The sequence below is a fragment of the Melanostigma gelatinosum genome (genome assembly GCF_949748355.1).
Source record: "Melanostigma gelatinosum genome assembly, chromosome: 22".
Taxonomy (NCBI): domain Eukaryota; kingdom Metazoa; phylum Chordata; class Actinopteri; order Perciformes; family Zoarcidae; genus Melanostigma; species Melanostigma gelatinosum.
In genome coordinates, this window is record NC_136655.1 from 13,939,145 (window position 1) to 13,963,869 (window position 24,725).

The 24,725-nt window shown below is 44.3% G+C and overlaps 1 protein-coding gene across 1 annotated transcript in view; it reads left to right on the forward strand.

Annotated features, from left to right (window-relative positions):
- The window catches only part of ano2b (anoctamin 2b), a gene marked incomplete at both ends in the record, with an annotated part of 56,515 nt that overhangs the window by 20,229 nt on the left and 11,561 nt on the right, over positions 1–24,725 (forward strand). The window contains 12 exons of the mRNA XM_079294664.1: positions 301–435; positions 1,503–1,663; positions 1,880–1,962; positions 2,178–2,264; positions 4,082–4,165; positions 9,457–9,531; positions 9,763–9,964; positions 11,236–11,347; positions 11,474–11,531; positions 11,637–11,737; positions 14,866–15,008; positions 24,425–24,577. Of these exons, the coding sequence (XP_079150790.1) occupies positions 301–435; positions 1,503–1,663; positions 1,880–1,962; positions 2,178–2,264; positions 4,082–4,165; positions 9,457–9,531; positions 9,763–9,964; positions 11,236–11,347; positions 11,474–11,531; positions 11,637–11,737; positions 14,866–15,008; positions 24,425–24,577 (1,394 nt within the window). The remainder of the gene's footprint in view (positions 1–300; positions 436–1,502; positions 1,664–1,879; positions 1,963–2,177; positions 2,265–4,081; positions 4,166–9,456; positions 9,532–9,762; positions 9,965–11,235; positions 11,348–11,473; positions 11,532–11,636; positions 11,738–14,865; positions 15,009–24,424; positions 24,578–24,725) is intronic.

Here is a 24,725-nt window from a genome sequence, read left to right on the forward strand (position 1 = left end):
ATTATGATTAAAGGGGTCCGACATGACCAATAGATTTCCTGCCCAAGTTTGGAACAGTTTGGATTGTTTCTATGAGGGCTTTTTGTTTTTATCAACCACACAGTCCTGAGGAGGCAGAGTCTTCCTAGCAGGCAGAGCTTGGCAGAGCTTGTACCCTAATCTCAAAGGAAGTGCTTCGTTTAAGGATCAAACTCAGCACGAGGGTTCTCACACCTGTGTTGCGTGCTGCTTAAGTCTACACAGTCGATTTTGCCATGGTGGCACCTTCCCCTCCTAATCCCTGACCTCTGACCCCCGCAGGAAGTACTTCGGGGAGAAGATCGGTCTGTACTTCGCTTGGCTCGGTGTTTACACTCAGCTGCTGATACCGGCCTCCATAGTAGGAATCATTGTGTTTTGCTATGGGGTGGCAACAGTGGATACTGACATACCCAGGTACTGCAATTTTTACACCGGCGACAGCGTGATTTGGTGGTCAAAGGTCACTGTAACCACACAAAACTCCATAACTCAAGAATTTACATCACAGAAATGTAACATTTCCCCTGATATTCACTTTGAAGATATTAAAGATATAATATGCAGCACTTTACTTCCAAAACAATGTAGACTGATAGAAACTATTCCTTCTCGAGCATCACTTCTGACCCACTAGAAGTGTGTGGCGGTGCCTGTATCTGCAGAGACCACGCCCTCTGCCTGGATTTTCTCCTTTCTTCCTCTTTGCTGTGTTCAGGAAGTTCCTGGGCGTCAGAAAAGAGAATTTGGGCACCATGTGGGGGCCGTCCTTCAATTAGAGGATCGGCGGTTCGATCCCCGGCTTTGGCTCCGCTAGTCGCATGTCGATGTGTCCTTGAGCAAGACACTTAACCCCAAAATTGCTCCCGTAACGGTGTATGAATCAGATATAATCTGAATTGTAAGTCGCTTTGGATGAAAGACTGTAATGTGTGGTTGTCTTAAAATGTGCTTTAGAGCGTAAACGCCATGAAATAATCTCAAACCAATGACTAGCACGCACGACCATCGCTGTTCTCTCGCTCTCTCAAAATGCTGCATATTATACCTTTAAGTGACAATGATGCCAGATAAAATCCTACATTAGAAGCACAATCATGATTTATTCCAACCACAAATTAAATGTACGTACACATGCCGTTACACACACACACACCAGACAGGGATTGCCCAGATACCTGCTGTATCTGGCTTTAGACAGGCTTGTGTGGGAGGAACACAGAAGGTACTGCTGTGTGTGTGTGTGTGTGTGTGTGTGAGAGAGTGTGAGAGAGTGTGTGTGTGTGTGATGAAGCAAAAGGTTGATAATTCCACCTACACTGACTACGAATCGGGTCAAAGCAGAGAAGCTTGTATTGTGTTAACGTGTTTAAAGTTCCATTCATTTCTAATGGTTAACACAGACACAAGGATGTCCTTTTTTGTTTTTTTGTTGTCAGATCTTGGTGCTCTGTGACTTAACATTTGATCCCCCCCCCTCTCAGTCTGGAGATGTGTGACGAGCATCTCAATTTCACCATGTGTCCTCTGTGCGACGGAGCCTGTGACTTCTGGCAGCTCAGCACGGCCTGCGGCACCGCCAGGGCTTCACACCTCTTCGACAACCCCGCCACCGTCTTCTTCGCCATCTTCATGTCCCTCTGGGGTGAGGTTGTGTGTGTGTGTGTGTGCGTGCGTGTGTGAGTGAGAACAGGTTGGCTTAAGTCGCTCATTGATTTTGTCTTATCTTATGACCTCCTGCACCTCCAGTGCAAGTCCTGTAGAGAGCAACAGGCTAAAACAACGTAAGACATGCAGCAAATACATTAAAAACAATCTAAAAGGTGTGTGTGCGTGTGTTTGTGTGTGTGTGTGGGTGTAGCGGTGCTGTTCCTGGAGCACTGGAAGCGCCGCCAGATCAGTTTGAGCTTCAGTTGGGATCTGACCGGCATCGAGGAGGACGAGGTACACGCAGCACACACACTCACTGTTCACTGAAGCACATGCTGGATGTCAGCACCAATCTCTATTACTTCTGCTGCACAATACCAGTTCCTGGAGACACTGGCATTAACAAATCATCTGCTTGAGAATTGTCCAATGCAAGAGGCTGGACACCCATGCAGAGGACACACCGACACATGTGCATACTATACAAGTGTCTGACTCTTTCTCCTCAGGAACATCCCAGGCCAAAATACGAGACCATCCTCATCCAGAAGAGGCAGAGGAAGCAGAAAACTAAGAAGAAGAAGAAAAAGAACGAGGTAGGGAACCACTTGCTGTCTAAATGCTGAGGACCACATTTCCCACAAGGCCTGTTTGCGTACCTAACTAAAACAAGGAACATGTGTGACTTCCATTCTCATAGCTGGACCTGACTGTCAGCAGTACCAATGGAAAGGTATCACACAGTGAAACTCTTATTTCACTGCATGTTGTGACATTCATTTGAGCAACAACAGGTTTTAAAACACACACACACACAGACACACTATATGTTCCCATCATGCCTTGCGAATACTGTACTGCGCTCTGTGGGTGAAACAAACCGCTATCAGTTGATCATCATGAGACTCTTCCACCTGGCTCAGTTGTCACATTTTGGAATCGGACGGCTCCCGATGAACCAGATGGATCCTGAGTTTGCTCTCCAAAGAGTCAAACATTCGTGTGATAATCCGGTGATTGGGATTGATCTAGATTCCCCTCTGGAAATTGGGTCAATCAGATTGAGTCCCGTTGGCCCACATACACGTCGCTTGGGCAACAGATGGCCTCCTGCCACGGTCCGAGTGAGGCGGGAGCTGATTGGCCGCCGCAAACATCCCAAACCCTGATCTCAGGACAGCAGTACAGGAAACCTGGAGGATCCCACTGGTGTCGACACACGCCACCTGCTGGCTGTGTTTCCAGAAAAGGGAAAAGCACCACACAGTTCCCCCACAAGGAATTGAAATGGTTGATTATTTATGGCAATATGAAAGTGATAAACACAGTTCAATTTGTACATTTTTTAATTTTTAATAATAATGTTCACAGTAAGATTGACGAGGCAGTTGCTATGGAACATACGCTAGCAGCTAGCATATTTCAATTTTCCTTCACTGGCTAGCGTTGCATTGATTTGGATTGCCTTCATGTGATAGGTGGAGGCGTGTTGAGGATGTTGCTCCAGAGTTTTGGTTGCCAATAGCTTTGGAGAAAGGTTTCCCTGGTGTCATCAGGTAGTTTCTGCATGGTGCAGCTGGAGGCAGGGGTTAGTGTATTTCTGCTGCGTTCCTGCTTGTCGCATATTCTGGGCCACATTGTGGAACCTCCTCTTTACGTAGCGCTTCATGTCGTTTAGCAGGTGGATTATTCTGCGGAGATGGGCACTACATCCGCTCCTCCACAGACCTTCAATGTTTCCATGTTTTAAATACTTTGTGACTTCGTGTCTGTGCCCTGTCCCATGTAGGACAGGAAGTGATCCCCCCCTGTGACCCCGTCGCTAAGCAATCATGACAACACACGTCAAAGGAATTCGATGTCATAGCAGTGTTGTGTGGGTATTATATCCCAAATGTGAACCAATCAGATACCTCTATTTGGGCTATACCCATTTTATGAATACAATTATACTATGGCCACATAGACTTGTCTAATCTGATTGCTTCTGTGCCTCTATGTTATCTATTACAGTCATGGAGTGCATAATCCGTCAGATATTATCAGACATTTTGCGATACTGAGACACATTACAACACAGATCCTACAAATCAGCTGTTGATTTGACTAAAAGTCCCAGTGGACTGTGGTCATGAGAACAAAACACTGGCTTTCTGCACTTAACAAGGCTTAATAGGCTGCTGCCATATAGTGATACATAGAGAGATACATACATCAGAGAGTTTAGTCTATAGCTGCTAATGATATAACTGTATTCATCGAAATGAGATGGAGACAGTAGATGGTCAGAAAATGGCATGGTTGTGCAGATGTTTACATTTGATGATGCGTGAATGTGTTTTTGTGTGCGTGTGTGTGTGTGTGTGTGTGTGTGTATGAGTGTGAGTGTGTAACCTGTCCCTCTGTCTTGCAGCCAGAGAAGCAGGAGGACAGGACAGTGACAGGGAAGGACAGATGGAGACAAAAACTACTGTCTGCCATGGCTGCAGGAATACCGGTAACTCCTCCTCTCCTCTCCTCTCACCCTCCTCTTCCTCCTCACCTCCCTTTGCCTCTCCTCTCCTTTCCTCTCCACTTATTCCCTCTCCTGCAGGCTGCTGCCTATCTGTTCTTCTCTTCCTGTCCCATCCTCTGGCTTCTACAGTCTCCTCAGGTATTTGTTTGTGCAACTTCTTTTTTTTAAACATTATTCCAGATATCTGATGGTCACAGCAACTAACTGAGCCTCAATAATCTTTTTAAGTGTCTTTTGTGGGACTGAAGTGTTATTTCTGGGTCTGTTTCTTAGTTGAAGTTGGACCCATAGCTCATCTCTTCCACTGTGCAAAAGAACGACATCAATAAGAACTGACGGTTTTCATTCAAAGCAGTCTGCTGGGTATCTAAATCAGGAAGTATTTTACCTCCTAAATTAAATATTTCCAGAGATGGATCCCTGTGTAAGTAGGTCTTGAATAATGGACCTTATTGTATCACCACTGGCTTTTGAGAGCCTCAGATCTCAGTGATGGGCCTCTCATTTTTCGAATGAAACATCTCAATTGTTGTAGATCTGTATGTTGGCCAGCAGTGAGGGTGCAGAGTGTACAAATACAGTCAGTATGAACGCACACAGAGGCTCCAACAGGTGGAGTGTTTTTGTTCCAAAGCAGAGGGAAAAGGTCAAGAAGTGAGTCCGAAAAGCAAGAACTTGAAAATAGTCGCCAAGTACATACTGCTGTTTTAGGGATGTTTGCTTAAACAGCTGTTTGAAAAGAAGAAGATATTTGTGACCTGCAGTTATAGATTTACTCTTGTAAAACTTTTTATAATTACACGGCAGGTATTTTGACTCCAACACAGGTGTAACTAATAGTATTAATAGTAGCTTATTGTGCTCTCTGGCTCACCAGGTTAGTCTACAGGGAACAGCTAAATGGGACACAGTTGTCATCGATTAACATCAGTTACACCTGTGCCTTTCACTGCCAGAGTCAATATGTCCACTGAGAGGAACGTCTGCACACCGGCTGTTGTGAATGGTGTAACTGTATTTCCGCACCTGCGACCGATCATCCGCGGAACGAAATAATAAAAAAAAGACACAAAAGAGCACGAGACCTGAGCGGAGACAAAGAGACAAGCGAGAGAGACGTACGAATAAAGAGAGACTTGGAGAAGCAGTGTGATGCAGAGAAACAGAGGGAGGGCGGCTGAGTGGGAGTGAGGCATGCTGGGCAGGAAGCCTGGGGTAAGATTAGGGAACGTCACTATGGCGACACAGACCTCTCTCTCTCTTTTTTACACACACACATGCTTTTGCTACCTGAGACAGTGGATGTACTGTAGCATCAAATCTAGAGATTATATTGACAAAGAATGAGTGTTTATTTACCTGTTATCACAAGACATCAACGTACCAAACACCACTGACGTACAGTTATCGAATAGACACGCCTTCATGACTGCTACAAACCATATAACACGTCTGTTCCTCAGTGACGGACTTCTCACATCATTTTTAATTCGGAGCTGTCAGCGCTAATAATGTGAGAAATAAGATTTTACATACAGGATCATTTTAAATATTTTAGCTGTATGATCTTCATTTGCTTGCATTTCTTAGCTGGTTGACGATCTATGAATTATTTCAACATCATAACAGCAAGTAACCACATGAGAGCTCCACCATTATGTCTTTTCCATCTCTAAGATGTGACGCATTGCATTGTGTGATTGCAACAAAACACCAAATAAAGACATGTCGAACACGTAGCAACACATTCATCCTACACAACGGGAAGAAGCTGTGCCAACAAAACACAAAACAGAGAGCATATCATCACTGCTAATGGCTACTCCAGTGTCTCTGGAGTAGTGTCTCTCGTCTTTGAGTCGATTCCAGCCGTCTGCTTTCTTTTGCGTGGCATGGAGCCTTCCATGTGCCAGAACGGTGTGTCTCTCCATCGGGTGGATGAATCGTACTGCGCTCATTCTAAAGGCACAGGTCACGTCAGGCGGTCTGACATGATGTCAGTGGACATAATGAACAGAGAATATTTTAAAACAAGCAGAATGTAGCAGGAATGAGCCCTAAAATCACGGAAATGAGTCAGCATTTTTGCACTTGCGGGTCCCTCGTCTCAAGTCAATGGGTTTATGGTTAGATGCCGGAAATGCGGTCTGTGGTTAACACAAGCTGAAGAGATTTGAAATTGTTCTACAATATAAAATTGGTGCGTAACTATCCGATGTGGAAATTTTGAAGCTGTCTTAAAAAAAGGCTGTTGCTAACAAGTAGCACTAAACGTCATCATGCCGACGAGTCTGCTTTTACAGCTTCGTTGTGTATAATCACGCTCATGCAGCTGTAGAGTATTTTGTTTCTAGCCTAAAGTTAGCTTTCTACTTCTGCCGATTGCATTAATGCCTCAAAAATCATAAAAGCGCCGTTCACTTGTGAAGATTATCTTTCTGATCAAAGCGTGTGATCGAGCGTGTTTTCTGCAGTCATCCAAAATAGCTTGACTTGTGACCAAAGACTTGACATTTAACTTGGACTTATATGTGAGCATCACTTTTGCACATCGCATTGTTGGTGCTGAAAGGATTTATTGTGCAGCCCTAGTGTGTAGATACATATCTAACTGTTTGCACATAGTTCTGAATGTACTGTGTGCTTGTCTATTTTATTTTATAGAATAAATCACCTGGAACATTAACATTAGGCATGCTGATAAGATTCTGTTGCGCATATTTTCATTGCGTCCCAGCTACTCTGATCAGCAAGCCCAAACCCTCAAGACTGGGTACACTAAAGGACAACCAAGGTTGAGAGAGAGCGAGAGAGAGAGAGAGAGAGAGAGAGAGAGAGAGAGAGAGAGAGAGAGAGAGAGAGAGAGCGAGAGCGAGAGAGAGAGAGAGAGAGAGAGAGAGAGAGAGAGAGAGAGAGAGAGAGAGAGAGAGAGAGATGAAGGCTTTGCTGGGCTTTCCTCAACGGAGGTAACAAGCCAAATATAACACCCGACCCATTTACTACATCTGTTCACTGTGACGGCTGTCCCTACCAACCATCACACACACACACACACACACACACACACACACACACACACACACACACACACACACACACACACACACACACACACACTCCCAGTCTGAAGGTCTTTTCGTCCCTGAATAAATCCTTCCCTGAGGTTAGTCAACCTGTATGTGTGCATTTGTTTAAAAAAAGAGAAAAAATACTCGCTGAAAAGTGTCTTGCCTGAAATTAAGGCCTTGGTCCCAAAAAGTTATATTTGATAAATGTGGCTGGACATTAAAAATGCATTGACATTTGGTTATTGAGAATTATTAACGAGTCCTGCTGAGGGATTATTTCATTTCATGCTGCAAATTGCTATCCCTGTTATCGCTGGGGCAAAAGAGGGCGGGGTCGGAGATGCACTCAGCTGTGTTATCACACTATTGGCCGGGGACCAGTTCGGAGTAGTGAGTGAGGAGTCAGCAGGCAGTCAGTGGCCGGATATAAAACAGTATATACATACTGTACCTTTCAATTCTTAATATTATTTGAAATGTACTATTTACAGGTGCAACAAAACAGCGTTAAAGTAAAGAGCGTTGTGTTGGATGACGTTGAGGTTGTGTGTCCACAGAGTAAGCGTGCACCGTGCCAGTGCATCCACAAGATGGTGATGTTGTCTTGCTCATTTGCATATTGAAGACGTTTCAACGTACACGCATCATTCTGTGGTCTGTGTGTAAAACCCTTGCCTGCCCATATAAGTATCTCCCACTGGTTTTGATCTCAGGGATCCCATGCCATAAACACTCGTTAGATTGACTATGATGGTGGAGTCAGCAATTATTTCTACCTCCCTGTTGAGCACCGCGGACCCTTCAGAACTTTCAGAATTGAGTCCCGCTTTCACAACGCAGTCTTTGGATTGTTCTGTCTTCATCTCCCGAAGAAGGAGCACAATACAACAATACAATCTTCACTTTTGTTGCCACTCCTCGCCCTCTACAGGGAGGTCAGAGGTCAGCTAGTTCAGTCTGTCGTGGTGGTGATTACTTGTCCAGATATAGAAAGTAGTTCTGGTTCTGGTGAACATTAGCCTACTTACACATCAAGCAGGCATCATTCCATTTGGAGTCAAAGTTCTCAAAGAGTCTAGGCATGATACAGCAAAATTACCTTATATTAAATAATTTACAGGCTCCAGTATGTACAAAACTCTGCCGCCAGGGTTCTCACGCACACAAAGCCCTGGCAGCACATCACCCCCACCCTCATCAACCTCCACTGGCTCCCGGTCAAGTCCCGCATCTCATACAAGATCCTCCTCCTCACCTACAAGTCCCTCCATGCCCATGCCCCCCAGTACCTATCGGACCTCCTCCGCCCACATGCCCCTCCCCGGAACCTGCGGTCTTCAGACTCTGGCCTGCTTGCCACCACCCGCACCAAACTGCGAACCTTCGGGGACAGAGCTTTCAGTGTGGCAGCCCCCACCCTCTGGAACTCTCTCCCTGCGGTGATCCGCAACATCTCCACTCTGGACGCCTTCAAAAGGGCCCTCAAGTCCCATCTGTTCGCCAAGGCTTTCGGCCCCTAGTTTACTTGTTCTGTTTTTCTGACTGTTTGTCTAAACTGTTTTTGTCTAACTGTTACTCTTGTAAAGCGGCCTTGGGTCCCCTGAAAGGCGCTATATAAATTAAAGTTATTATTATTATTATTATTATTATTATTAATTTACTACCTTCTTTTACTATTCAATTATAATTAATATTCACAATGATGGCTTTACTGATCCACATTTTATGCACACTCTTTTTTTTTTAAATCCCCATATTAGTGCCTGGAAAGGAAAACACTTGTTCCCAGCTGGTCTCTAAATGTAGGATGCAAACTGGAAAACGGACCATTGTGCTCCTTTACGTCTCCCTTTTGAGACCTGGAAGCACTTCCTGTGGAGGCGGTGAATAGCAGATGCTGCTCAACTCTCCATTCGGCTTTTACGAACCGTTTGAAAGGAGTAAAATGAACTGTGACAATGCTTTTCACATCAGGACACTTGAGAGATTTCACTTTAAGAGCTTTCTTTAATCAATGCAAACGTGGGGAAAAAAAGCTTATTTTTCTTCCTTTCTTCTCGTTGATGACGTCTCAGTAGGCGGCTCTGTGTTCCGCATCACAGATTTCCCAAACAAAAGTTAATAAAGCATCGGCCATTGTATGAGTGACTGCCAACTTTTCCGTCTCTCTTTGCCCCCCATGTTTCCCCCTGTCCTCCCTGTCAGGCTGCCATAGAGAAGTTGACCTGGAAAGACCGTCTTCCTGGATACTTCATCAACGTTTCCTCAATCCTCTTTATGGTTCGTACATACAAAGCTGCCTAATGCTTGACTTAGGATCATACATTTGCTCAGTATGTGTGGATGAAAGCACTTTAAATGGAAAGATAAAGACACAGTTAATGTACATAAATGAGAATATGATTGTGGTCTTTAAAATATGAATTCCTGCCTCGGCACTGCGACAATCAGACGAATATGGTCGAGAAATTACTTATTTATTTTCTTTTATTTCTTCCTTTCTGCTCCCAGTTTTGCTTGACGTTTTCAGCCGTTTTCGGCGTCATCATCTACCGCATCACGGTGTCGGCCCTGATGGCGATAAGCCCCGACCCGGAGACCAAGTCCAATGTTCGGGTGACGGTGACGGCCACCGCGGTCATCATCAACCTGGTGGTTATTCTGATCCTCGACGAAATCTACGGCGCCGTGGCATTGTGGCTGACTGAGCTAGGTACAGAAATACAAACGGTCATCTGCTCTTATAGCGCGGCGACTTCCAGAACCCAATACGTGAGCAAATTTGGAACACACGAACAAACTGAGAAAGCACAAAAAAAACATCTACGAACAATGCTAAAACTAGAATTCCTAGCTGGCCTCAACAATTTCGAAAAACGTTTAAAAAAGCACAAAAGTCACAATTGTTTTCATGTAATCATCATCAGTATCCGTGAGTATTTGTGTGTGCGAGACACAGAAAGATGGAAGTCTGAGGTCACCACCACATCCTCTCTGAGAGGAATCAGGCCGATTGAGACTTCACAGCAGCCTCATTCTGAGCTCCCACCCATGAGACCTTCTGCTTCTTGGTGGACAGTTTGATGAAACTTTGATGTTTTCACGCTCCAGTCATCCCAGGAGGTTTCAACCACACTTACATTCATATTCAAAACCTCTGAAATAGAGGGAAATAATGGGACAGAGAAGTGTGAGAAAGAGTGTGTGTGTGTGTGTGTGTGTGCGTGTGAGAGAGAGAGAGAGTGCATGGATATGCCATGTGAAAAGTGCTAGTATTTTAACCTACTTCCAGCACAGTGATCATATTATGACTCAAATTCAAGAGTCAGACCGACAGAATCACCCCTTCAGTTGCTACCAGCCTGTACTAAAGACAGACACTGAAGAAAAGCTTAAACATGAAAACACAATGATAGCCAGACCTCAACATACGCTCCCCTACATCTGTTAGTGCTGTTAGTTGCAAACCGCCAGCTCAGCTGTTTTTGCGTGTAGAGTCGTGTGGAGGCAATACCTCAACTAATGACTGTGTTAACGTGCACATAAATAACACGTTTATGAGGATTATCCCGCTTATGATCATATACGGGATATGATCTTTACATGAGCACAGAGAAACCGGGTTATTCATACACACGTTCCTCATTACTGGATTCTGTCATTTTTTTCAACAACAAACCAAAGATGATGTTTCAGCTTGTCGGTTTCTTTCGGAGTACTCCAGCTGGCATATTTTGGTTTCTCATGAACGGACTGGGGGCTTATCCCGGCTTCTTAAAACAAGATATTGTGTTTACATGTGCAAACACAAACGCGGGATTCTCCAAAAAAAAACAATTATAAACGTCTTACTCATTTCCACATTCATAGATACTCTAAAGTTGAAATGAAGCGCCTTTGACATTCTCTCCAACCCGCTCGCCGTCCTCACAAAACAACACCATGCCAAATCTTTCTTACAGTCCCACGTCACCTGTCTTTCAGAGATTCCCAAAACAGAAACCAACTTTGAGGAGCGTCTCATCCTGAAAGCCTTCCTACTCAAGTTCATGAACGCGTACGCGCCCATCTTTTACGTGGCCTTCTTCAAGGGACGGTAAGTGTGCGTAGGAGTGTGTTAGTGCAGCGCTGTCCTGTGAAACAGTCCTGTGACAGTGTGTGTTTCAGCTAACCCAATGGGTTGCGTGGAGCTGCTCAGTCCTAATTGTGGGTTTTCTCGCAGGTTTGCTGGTCGACCTGGAAACTACGTGTACGTCTTCAACGATTATCGGATGGAAGAGGTTCGTTACCCATCTTTGCATCCGTGTTTCCTTTCATTTGGCTGATTGAGTAAAAGGTAACGCGATAATGAATGGATGTACAAACGAGGTGCGTGTGTCCCTCAGTGTGCGCCGGGAGGCTGCCTCATCGAGCTGTGCATACAGCTCAGCATCATCATGCTGGGCAAGCAGCTGATCCAGAACAACATCTTTGAGATCGGCATCCCGTGAGTAGACTGCATTACTTCTTTATTTAGTATGTGCTCACTTGGTGTGTTGTTTTCTAAATCTGGAGACGGAACGCAGAAGTGTCTGAATAGCCAACGCTACTTCTATGGCCTCATTCTTTGACACACGTACCTACACACACACACACACACACACACACACACTCACGCATGCTCGCTCCCAAGCACTGTTAACTCCCCTCTTGTTCTCATAAAATTCCTCCCATGTCCGCACGGTGGTTCTTCTTCTTCAGCTCTTACGTGCCAATCCCAAAAGGGGTCAGAGGTCAGCTCTGTTTATAGCAACTGTCACACAACACAGGTGCCTTTTTTAGTGTCAGGGCCGCACCGTAGCGGTTGCCGTGAGCGCAGCTTGACCTCCCGTCCTGTCAGGCGAGCCTCAGCAAACACGGCTGCTTTTCTCCAGGACGTCCCGAGGGATCGGCGAGCCGCGGCGCATACCGTCTACAGACCATCGACTCATCTGTTTTACATTCATCCACTTAAAAGCCTTCGCACCTGGGAGCCCACCAGTGAAAAAAACACAGACTTCAGGCAGTGCATCAGAGGTTCAAACCATTGTACCCGACCCTAAAATCTCCTGTCTAAAGATGGAAGTCTGAGGTCACCACCACATCCTCCCTGAGAGGAATCAGGCCGATTGAGACTTCACAGCAGCCTCATTCTGAGCTCCCACCCATGAGACCAATACAAGTGACTGGCCCACAGCGGCCATGGCTCGTTGAATTATTTAACAAGGGCGTACTTTTTGCCCTGGACAGTCCCGTTAATGTACTGTGACATATTGAGGTTTGAAATGTGGACTTCAAATTGTGCAGCTCCCAAATTGGGGCACAGTTTGTGTGCATTGTGTGTTGCAGGGGGGGGGGGGGGGGGGGAGACGGTTTGAGGAAAAGATGCTGCGTGATACACGTTTTTTTTTAAAAAGACGCTCCTGAAAACTTAGAGTCATCCCGTTTTTAGGTTTTCCTCAGTTTCAAAGTAATCCAGTGATAGTTTTCTGTACATACATGGGGAGGCTGCCAACAGGAGCTGCTAATAGCTAATTCTGCATACTTCTTGCAGTTCCAATTTGTCAAAATCTACTAAACAGGCTAAAAACAACAGGGCTGAAGTTCTAGCCCACGGTGTAAAACCTTGTTCGTGGGGTGTGGGCGTTGAGAGAGTCCACAGTGTCAGACTTTGAAAACCGTTGATATATCACACACAATGAGAAGACAAATACATCATTTGGTTAAGTGTACTTAACACTGTGGTGGTTGTACTGAATCAAAGCCAAACTCCTATTTTCCTATTTTCTTTCATTATTTAAAGCTGTATTAAGTGATTTTGACCACTAGAGGGCAGAAAAATACCTACATATTCACAACAACACAGTCCCTAAATGATGTCCAAATGATGATACTTATGGTTTACCTGGTGCACATTAGCCTACTTACACATCAAGCAGGCATCATTCCATATGGAGTCATGTTTCTGATGGATGTAAGTGTAATATTTGAGTGTCGTTTAAAAACCCAACTCCTCGGAAAATATGGAGTTCTTTGGCTTGTCTGAAAGGCTAAAATATGTGCCGGTTGAATGAAATAACCTGATGCTTTTTTTATACTAACTGGCTCATTAGCCGATTGAAATAGTTACATTTTTGAGTGAGGCCTCGCACCTTTCCACAGGTCACATGACCGGGCAGTAAAACAGGGCAGTTGATACAAAAGAAGTTCACACAGAGAGTCAAAAAGAGTCCTGACCTACATCCGAAACCTCTCATCTCCTTTGAGACCAGCAGCAGGGAACAGGACTGTGTGTGTATGGTTGTGGACACGCGTGACTGCATCTACTTTATTACGTGACTGTTTGTGTGTTTGAAGGACAGTAAACATTTAGATTATCACTTCCTCCCTGAATGTGCCATACTGTGTGTGTGTGTGTGTGTGTGTGTGTGTGACGACCACATTAATAATGCAGTCAGGCATTTAGCTGCTCTTGGTAGAGTTTTTATTAGCGCAGTACACACAGTCACGTGCATGCACAGCAACACTTACACACACTGCCACACCCGATAATGTGTTGGCCATTAAACACAGCCGCACATGCACACACATTCTGTGAGTTGGAATTATTCCCACCAAGGCACTCACATGGAACGCTTTTGTACCGTACCCAGCTCTCTCTGTGCTCGCCCACGAACACCGGCCTACTGGCTGCTTTTCTCCGCTGGCGTCCAGGTTTCTGTAAGAAGTCCAGGCGGTCGTCTGTCTCTCATGGACCAGGGAAAGTATGCTGAGTGCACATCCCGTACGCCAGCACCACCCTGCTTCACTTACCTACAAATGAGAGCAACTCTGTTATGACTGCTGTCAAAGCTGCAGTTTAGTCAATTTAATAAATACAAAGTTTTTGTCATATTTGCTCAAACTCTCACTGTATCCTGACAGAAGTGCATGAGACCGGTAATCTATGAACACATTAAGTTTGTCTGCTTCCTCTTTAGTGCTCTTAATGGTATTTGCAAGAGAAAGTTTGATCCGGCCACGAAAATATGTTTCTGAAAACATCGCAGGTGAGAAATAAGCAACGCAGTAAAGGAATCTTTACTCATATTTAGTCGGCGCTGCCTAATTTGCCGGTTTGATCTGAGTTCACGACGTCCACTAGCAGCGATTGACGGCTGTGTTAGAGACTCCTCGGCTCTGATTGGCCATTTCTTTTCTTCGGGCGCGGTGGAATCTTGCAAATGCCGATAGGAGCACTGACAGGAGGCAGAGGAACCAGATTCCTTCACAGATTATCCGTCTCATGTACGTCTGTCAGGATATCGTACAGTCTGAGCGTCTCTAGCTTCAAATCAAAGCGTCCAACTCTGACACGTCCTGGAATAATGTCAAAAAAGACACCTGACGGCAATGCAACACACAGCAGTCTGTCACTGAATCACGTTCCTACCTGTTCGGTCACTGCTGCATTACATTTGTAAACAATATTCACAGTTTTGTATACATTTATTTATGTCAGATTAGATTTATTGTTTTTATTTCACACTTTTACTCACTAAATGTTAGGAGGACTTCCCTTTTAAACTTTTTTTTTTCTCCCCTCCGTCCTGACAGGAAGTTGAAGAAGCTGGTGCGCGCGTTGAAGGATAAAGGACCGGCGGAGAAGGAGATGGAGGAGGAGAGGCCTCCACAGCAGTGGAACCTGGACTACGCCCTGGCTCCCTTTGAAGGCCTCACGCCTGAATACATGGAGATGAGTGAGTCTGCACACACACACACACACACACACACACAGACAAATAGTTATAGAGATAAAGTGCAGCCATTCAGGCACCAACGTAGGTTTAAAATGACTGAGTGCTCCTTTACATCCCTGAGAGGTGTTATGTAATCTGTGTCTGCGAGGACCTCGTCAGGTAAAAATGAACACCTGGACTGAGGAGCATATGAATGTAGGACGTATTTGTGTTCACACACACACACACACACACACACACACACACACACACACACACACACACTCACGAAGACCACGCTTATGACAGCATTTGTCAGATGTTAAAATGTTTTACGTTAACCTGCCAAGGACCTTTACCGGAGAATTTGAATTATGGCTCTTGTCCGTCACAACTAACATTGTATTTTGTCATCCTTTAGTGTGCATGACTTGTGTGTGTTGCATGTACAGTAATTCATTCACACTCGTGTCCATCACAAACCAAAGCAGACACCAGAGATTAAAGGTTTTTCCTCCGTCATGCACAATCAGTCTCAGCTGTGTATTTAAATCGATGTGTTTGAGCAAGTGACACATTATTTTGAATGGCTTTCAGTTTCGTTCACCACGGCCCCGTCTCTGGTTAGAATGCCACAATTCTATTTGCTTTTTCAGGCATTTTTCTAGTTAAAAATAAAAAAATAGAAAGGCGACGTTGTTGTTCCTCAGTTGTCTGAATTGATAGCAACTGACACCGCGGTTATACAGTACAGGCCTGTCACCGGCTACATGGAGAGAGTTAAAGAACGGAGCGGACTGACAGAACAAAACAATCTGCTAGTCTGATGTTTTTTCGACAGGCATCTGTAGATGCTTTTGGGAGCCTACAGGAGTAAGTGCTGCAGCGTGGCCTTCTAAAGATCTGTAATGTAATCAGTGCAGAGATCGCATTACATCTGTATGTATTTAACACGTTGTAACTCAATGTCCAACCTGTTTTCACACATTTGCTGCGTTAGATGGTTGCAATCATGGTGAATGGCTACATTGGTGAATTCAGACCCTCCATTGAAAACTGAGGGTCTGACAGTGGCCCGGCCAGCGAATTAAGAATAAGATTATTCTTCATTTTTCCTTCAGGTAATTTTTCTGTACAGTTAGCCAGCAACTAATATATCTATATATATATATATATATATATATATATATCTATATATATATATATATATATATAGATATATATATATATATATATATATCTATATATATATATATATATATATATATCTATATATATATATATATATATATATATCTATATATATATATATATATATATATAGATATATATATATATATATATATATATATAGATATATATACATTTAGGTGTGAGTTGCCTAATTTTGGAGATATGGTCCGTAGAGATGTCTTCTCTCCAGTTTAATATATGTATCAACAAAGTCTGTGGATTAAGAGTAAAAATATGTACTTTCGATTTTGGGGTTAACTGTCCCTTTAAGTTCATTCATAGGTTAAATAGTTTAATAGTTTAAAGGGGGGTGTGTGGGGGGGGGTTATGTCCCAGTAAAAGAAGACTGATTCACTGCCTGGGGGGGGGGGGGGGGGGTCACTATATGGAGGCGATAAAGAGCTACAGGTGTTGGGTTGTCTGAGGACACAAACACACACACACACACAAGGCAAGGCAAGGCAAGTTTATTTGTATAGCACATTTCAACAAGGTAATTCAAAGTGCTTCACATAAAACCATTAAAAGCATCAAAACATAAGGCAAAAGAAAAGGAGATTTAACAGCAATGAAAGAAACAGTGTAAGAAATAAAATTCAGTAGTAAAATGCAGAAATGCAGGAAGTTGATTAATATATTAATTGAACGTTGTTCAATTAAAGGCAGCAGCAAACAGAAAGGTCTTCAATCTTGATTTAAATGAGCTGAGGGCCTCAGCAGACCTGCAGCTTTCTGGGACTTTGTTCCAGATATGTGGAGCAGAAAAACTGAACGCTGCTTCTCCATGTTTAGTTCTGACTCTGGGAACAGAAAGTAGACCGGTCCCAGACGACCTGAGGGGTCGGGATGGTTCATAAGGTAGCAGCAGATCAGAGATGTATTTTGGCCCTAAACCATTCAGTGCTTTGTAAACCAACAGCAGGATTTTAAAGTCAATTCTTTGTTGGACAGGAAGCCAGTGCAAAGACCTCAGAACTGGAGTGATGTGATCCACCCTCCTGGTCTTAGTGAGGACTCGAGCTGCAGCGTTCTGAATCAGCTGCAGCTTTCTGACACACACACACACACACACACACACACACACACACACACACACACACACACACACACACAGAGCTGTAGCCAGGCCTTTTGTACTATTACGACCAACTGCAGTCATGACAAACCAACACCTGCTCAGTAATATCGCTTCTTGGGGAAAAAAATAAAGCAAAGACCTGAATATTTATTTGAAGGGATCAACATTAAAGACTGAAATGTATTTATTAATTTCTCACATGTCTAGCTACGTTCTGTCACAGATGACAGCAGTAGACAGAAAGACATCAAAGATCCCCTCCAGACATATTTAAGACTGATAAAATCATCTAGTCACATTTCAATCAGGAGAGACTTGTTTCATAAGTTAACAATGATTTATTATACAAGCGTCAAATATGAAAAGTGCGAAGTCTTTGGCGATTGGACTCCATCCTGAAGTACTATCACTGAGGGTAGGGATACTGAGGTCCAACAGGCCCAATCCCCCCTGGAGTCCAGACACTGGTGGTGGTGATGAAAGGAGTTGCTGCCATCTGATGATGAATCAGGAGCACGACTGTGATGCTGACTGGAGGCGACTGGGGTGGAGGAGGGTTGCATCTGCTTAGCTGAAATGACAACTGACAGCAGCAGAGCGGAGAACACTATTTAAAGATTGACAGCAACGATATGATTGGCTTGAGGAACCGGTGTGCCGAATCTGGTTGGTTACTTAAAAGTGCACGCCCCCAATCAGCTGATAGAGTAATTACAAGGAGAGGAGAGACTGAGATTACTAGTGAGTGTCTTCCTGACTGAACTTGCGCTTGAGCTACATTTGTTTCAAAGCGTAACTTTTGAAGCTAAACCTACTTTCTCATGTTTTTGTGTCTGAGTGACTGATGAGGACTGAAAAGGTTCCTGTGTTGAGGGAGAACGCTGAAACCTGCCTGTGAGCTGGGAGTTCAATTGAGGATTCAAGTGTGATTTATTGTCAGGGTTGCACAACCAAATGCAGTCATAGCCCATTTACAACACAAGAAAACCATGACGAAACAAAAGAAGTTTTGCATTCCTGTATTTATTTATTTGCCTCAGTAGAAAAGTTAATAGCAGCAGCAAAACAATTACCTGGGCAGATAATATGGCCGACATCCGCTTCTCAAGGTCCGCTGCACTTTACCCTCTGCTGTTAATGAATGTATTCTGTCTTAATGCCACGCGTGCTCCAGTAATAAACACAAAGAGAAAACAAATGAAAACAAAAACGTAGCGAGAGTCATGAGAGCTACCGACCCGCTGCATCTACAGTGTCAAGGTAGCGCTACGGCCACGAACAGGGTTTATTTTCCCTCCACTGACGGGCTCCGGTTGTAATTATAAATAGAACTCAGAGAGACACAGAAGGTTTTACTTTCCCTTTCACTTGATCCTGTCTGTCTGTTATCGCGTCAAAGTCTCGAGGAGAAATGTTATCGGCACGACGCCGGCGTTTCCACTGTGTTCTTCTCTCTGAGCGAGACTCTTCCCCATCATGTTGTCACACAGTAACTATAGTCCAGATAGGATTACATCACAGCCCATGAGCTGCCCCCCCCCCCCCAAACTAGTTATGATGTCACAAAAAACGTTTTGTACAGATTCATCTGAGATTTTATGTAAACACAGAGAAACTTCCCTTTTCAGCAGGTGAATGCGAAAATAGCCTTCTAGTGTTGAAGTCACATTCAAAGGACGTAACAATAAGCAGAACATTGCTGACCATCTTCCCCATGAATGTCCTTCTATTTACGTCAAAGAAGCAACAATATTAGCATATTGCAGTCAATATCAAATACAAGACGGTGAGAACTATTTAATCCCAGAGTCTACAGTTGGGAGTTGGTTCATGCTCTAAATGTGAAAAAGCAACTCCTGTCAGGATAATATGACCAAAAGTTAGTGGTGTTAAAATTACCAACTGTGGCTTTGAGTTCATTTCTGACCTTCAGTCAACATCTTTGATGGAAGGTGCCGCTCATCAGAACCTCTAGTAATGTGTCTATGTCCATAATCTGCGTCAGCACTTTGTGCATCTATGATTTAACGACACAGTAGTCAGCAGACTGAGGATATCTAACAGCTGCTTCACGGCTCCACTGGATACATGAGCTACTTGTAATTCTGTACACATAGAATAGAAGCAGAAATGAGCGATAAATGAAAATAAGTAAAATCAAGGTGAAATCTCACTCAGGAACGAGGTTGGAGCACCTACTGAGGCTCTACACACACAATACAAAAGGATCAGTTACATCTGTAGAGTCCCTCCAAAGTTGTATTATTCATCATTCCAGCTCTGTGTCACATGCCTAAAAGATATTGGCAGAGGACACACCGCCGTTTCCTCTCTCTCAGCTCCCCCAGAACCTCCTTCTCTCCTTCCTCCTCGTCTCCTTCAAGGTGCATTTAAGGGGACTGGAAGATCTTCCTCGATGACGGCGGGAGAACAATTTCCAGGTCACTGGAGGACAGAGGACACGAGGAAGTCAACACCCAAAGCGTTCGGCAAACATGCAGCAACAAGCTTGACTTTAGTGATCAGCAACACCCGTTTGTGAAGGATTGTGAACGAGTAGAACTGGCTGGGAGCCTGGCCCAGGGTCAGAGAAGAGTTCGGGGAGATTTTAAATCGCAAGTAAAGCTTTGGCTTCTACTAAAAACAGACATTTATTTCTGATTATGTTATTTGGTTCTCGCAAGTTCTTGCAAATTTCTCCAATGATGACGAGTCTGAGAGCGGCGCTGAATGGGTTCAAGCAGCTCTCCTGTGCTCTATACGCCCTCATTCATAAATTCTTGGAGAGCATACAAGATCATTTTGTGGGACGAATTGCGGCTCATTCAGCCTGCATACGCGCGTTACCCAGAAGGCCGCCCGTCCGCCTTAAAGGGGGAAGGCTGCCATGATGCGGCGAAGCGGCAACCAGTCATATCACAAATCATTAAAGCAAACAATATAAACAATATCTTATATATAAAACAGCACGCAAAATAAATATTACACATTAATAACAAAACAAAAAAACTAAAAGTAAACAGTTAACCTATTTGGTTTGGGCGATGTTTGGAAAAAGGTTATAAATCACTTCATCTTTCACCCTCTTCCTCTCCAGCTCTAGGAAAAAGTCCCGGTAGCCAGTTGTCAGAGCTATTTAACGACATAATACGTCAACGAGCGTTCGAGCAACGCCCCTTTGGTCTCACACCATCTGTAGATTTTGGTGGAACCAAGACGTTAAGTTAGTTTTAACACCGTCTAGAAGCTGTGCCATGACACGCTAATGAGGACAGAGGGAGGACGGTCGAATGAGGGGAAAACAGAGAGAAGCTGATGTCGCTGCAGGGAAAAGCCAGGAATGTCAGAAATGTCTGAGCTCTACATGCAAACACACACTCACAGATAGCTGTGAGATGTATGAATGGGTAGCTCTGGGTAATGTGTGTGTGGGTGTTAAGGTGTGTGCGTGCGTCCTTCTTTGTGTGCGCCCGGGCCCGAGCCTCGAACCCGTCAACCTCGGCTCAGATAGATAGCGATGGGGTTATTCTAAGCTCGCCCTCTAGCGCTCGCCCCGCTCCGCTGTCGTATTTTCTTCCTCGCCGCTCTTTGTCTCGGCGTCCCGAGGTGAGGCCGTCAGTCTCCGGCTCGCTGGAAATCCCCGTTCCCACACTGCTAAGGTTCCACCGCTGCGTCTTTCTCATGTTTCCCTCTACGCATTCTGAGGGTGCAGGTGACGATGGTTTCGAGCATTTATTGACAGTTCATAGCAGCGATGATGTGAAAGAGGTTCTGTCTTTGAATCAATGAGGTAATGACGTGTCACCTTGAGTTCTTGATTGCTTTTCTCGCATGCATCAGGCACACTACTTGTGTTTTACAAGGGTTTAGCGAAGATGCATGTGTTTGGGAAGTAGTGAGCCTCTGGATGAATCAGAGTTGGATTATACTGCACGAGTTGCAGCCTTAATGCAGCTGATCTCTGACCTCCCCGAAGCCGAAAGGAAGCCGGAGTGGCAAGCCTGGACTCGTCTTCAAAGACTGCTGTCTGTCTAAGTGGGCGGTGGCAGTGCTCCACACTGGAGGCTCCACACTGAACAATTCAGCAAAAAGTAGGCGCCCCACCTATTCCATATGCAACACAACACATCCAGAATGTTTTCCCATCTTAACTGTATTAGGCAATTTAGCGCTTTAAGAGAAACAAATCAAAAGGTCAAAAGCTTTTTAAACATAAACAGCAGCTATCCAACCGTGCAGCCGGGTCTTATGAGCGTCTCCTCTAGAGGTACGACGATGTGATGTCTGCTTTAAATTCAGGCAGACTCTCTTAAGGCTCACTTTGATCTTTTTCTTTACTGATGGTATTTGTTGCAACTGTCAAGTCATTTTTTTTTATTGTAGAGCACTTTGTAACTTTGGTATTGAAAGGTGCTTCATGAATAAAGTCTTTACTGCTATTTGTCTCTCCTCTGCTGCGTACTGGGCTGCAGGAGTCAAAGCTGTTTCCCCCACGAGGAGTAAAAGGATATCTGTCGTGAGTGCATTAGACTGTGAAAATATGTGCGTTTGTAATGATACCAGGCATCTGTCTCTCTGTCTCCAGTCCGCACTGTCCAGAAGCACGACACAAGTGCAACTAAACCCACGAGTCACACTCGCAAAATCAATCTGCACACATTGATGAATGGTACTTTTTAAGCGTGCACCGCGAACCCGCCCTCTGCTGTTGATGTGAATGACAAAAACTCTCTCGCTCTCTCGCTCTCTCGCTCTCTCTCTCTCTCGCTCTCTCTCTCTCTCTCTCTCTCTCTCTCTCTCTCTCTCTCTCTCTCTCTCTCTCAACCTTGGTTGTCCTTTAGTGTACCCAGTCTTGAGGGTTTGGGCTGCAATGGTTGCAGTCCAGAGCCCTGTGTGTATGTGTGATGTGCTGTCCAATAAATTCCCGTCGTTTTAATTATCAGTCACGGAGGTTGTGTGTCTGGGTTATCTAATCAGACTGACTTACATAACACACACACACACACAGTTCCACACACTGCGTGATTGTAAAAAGATGAAAGAAGAAGTGTGGTGCAGCGGAGTGTTTAACCTTAAAAGGCATCCTCTGAAGCGCAGAGCGAGTCCGGACAGACAGCGTGACTCCCGGCCAGACAAATGGATATTCACCATCACGTCAATCCGACAGCGGTTTGAAATGTGTGTGTTATTTCTTTTTTGTGTGTTGTGGATTCCTTTTCTCACGTGTGGGCCGTCTCTCACGCCGGCAGAAATGTCTGTGGTTCTTTTTTTTTTATTGCCAGCTTCACCATCGTAGAGCGGACACAAAGATGTGTTTCAAGAGAAACACAGGACGGGGATTGTGAAGGATCTTGCATCACATGACGTCTGCCATTTAGTAAACATGGAGCATATTGCATAATTCAGTCATTATTATGTAATTCTCTCACGCCTCAGAAGCTCAGCTTTCAACCATAACAGCCAGACAACTAGACATAAGATAATTGTGACAGCAAATATAGACGACATCCAACCTGCAGTGGATGACCGTCACATCTGGCGGGGACACCACTGGAGTTACCTCAAGGTGAACGTCTGAGGTGGCTCTCAGGTACTTTTCAGTTCTGTGTCGAGGCTCGGGAATTGATTTCTCTCTCGAAAGAAATTCTCTTCGGAGCACCGAACAACTTCTTCGGAGGCTGAAAATATCGCAACAGGGATGTGCTTTGAGATGAAGCTGGACAAAGTCTGAAGTGATAATCCTCTGATTGTGAACTCCGCTGCCAGGCAACCATGAAAATAGCGGAAGCGCTTTGCAACGTTTGCAGCAGGACAGTAGTAGACACAGTAGCAGACACCCATGATGCTGTGATGTAAAGTTAAACCTCAAAAGCATCTGATATATTTTCCCCATCAAACTGCAGTCGGCTACTTGAAGAAATGTCTTTGTTTAAAGTGCCCTGCGGTAGAAAAGTGTAACTTTGGTTATCTTTACGTCTGTTACAGAGCGAGTTACGTAGGTTCTAGCAGTGGGACTTTACGTAAAGGCAGTCAGCTCTGCTCGTGTCTGCGGAGGACTCCAGCTGGAGGCTGTGCGGTCGCACTCATTTTCCACGTACATTTGAATGTCATCAGCATAATGATGATAAGAAACAACGGTTTTCTCTTTCATTTGTTCTTGAGGAAGAAAGGTCTGCGGCAGATTCATGACGTCCTCTTAAACCGCAGAATTGTTCGTACCTGTGTGTTTTTTAAAGATGCATTGGATGTCATTAATTCAATTAATTACTATACGTGGATGATTATTATAACAAATTTCCTCTATTTCTCATGCAAATGACCACCTTATTGTATATTTACTATATGGATAGAAAGTAATAAACAGACAGCTTCCTATTTACTGAATTTTATAGTCGAATATAATTCAAATACCCTTTAACACAGTGCAGTACAGAATATAGCTTACTGTGGTTCAAATGATAATCAGGCTATAGCCTGAAGCAGTATTCTGTTCAGAACGACAGCAACGTAAGTCGTGCAAATAGGCTGCTAAGCCACAGCGTGGTGGTGGCTTCATTTCAAAATGTTCAAAAGGCCTGAAAATAAACTACGTAATTATTGCTGAATATAAATATAAAATATATCAAATGTTCCATGTGTTGTCTGTATGAAAAGACCCAAATGGAACGAAATCATTCACACAGTATTTGTATTGAAAAGCCTTTATCTGACGGTACCGAGTACTGATCTGAAAACCAAATATATATATAATTGCATATTTTCAACAGCTGTCAACTACTAACCCTGTACGGATGTGATAGGATAGCTCTCATTGTTGTATGGCCCCACCTATGAAACATGAACGACTCTATGCAGAGAATAAATGCCACAGGTCTGCCTTTGATTATGTAATGCGACAGATCTTCCAGCGTAAAATAATGACAAATGTCTAGCGGCTGCCCGACGTGCATGTGCAACTCTCAACAGAGATGAGAAAGAAGCGAGATCTCTCGCTAATTAGCTACTGACATCATCCGTTTCAGACGCAGAAGTAGCTAAATATCCCGCCATCGTCTCTGCAGGACGTAGGAGTGATTTTAACAGGATATATGTCGGCGTGTGATGACTGCCTCTCTCTTCTCTCCAGTCATCCAGTTTGGTTTCGTCTCTCTGTTCGTGGCTTCGTTCCCGCTCGCTCCGCTCTTCGCTCTGCTCAACAACGTCATCGAGATCCGACTGGACGCCAAGAAGTTTGTTACGGAGCTCCGCAGGCCGGTCGCCATACGTGCTAAAGACATCGGTAAGCTGGTGTGACGCACGTAGAAAGAAGGAAAGACAGAGCACAACTATCTCCCATTCCCCCATACAACCAGGGTTATAAACTTAAAGATCAAACATCAGATTTGATGTGGTTTTGTAGACACTAACAGCCAATGCAGCGTGAACCA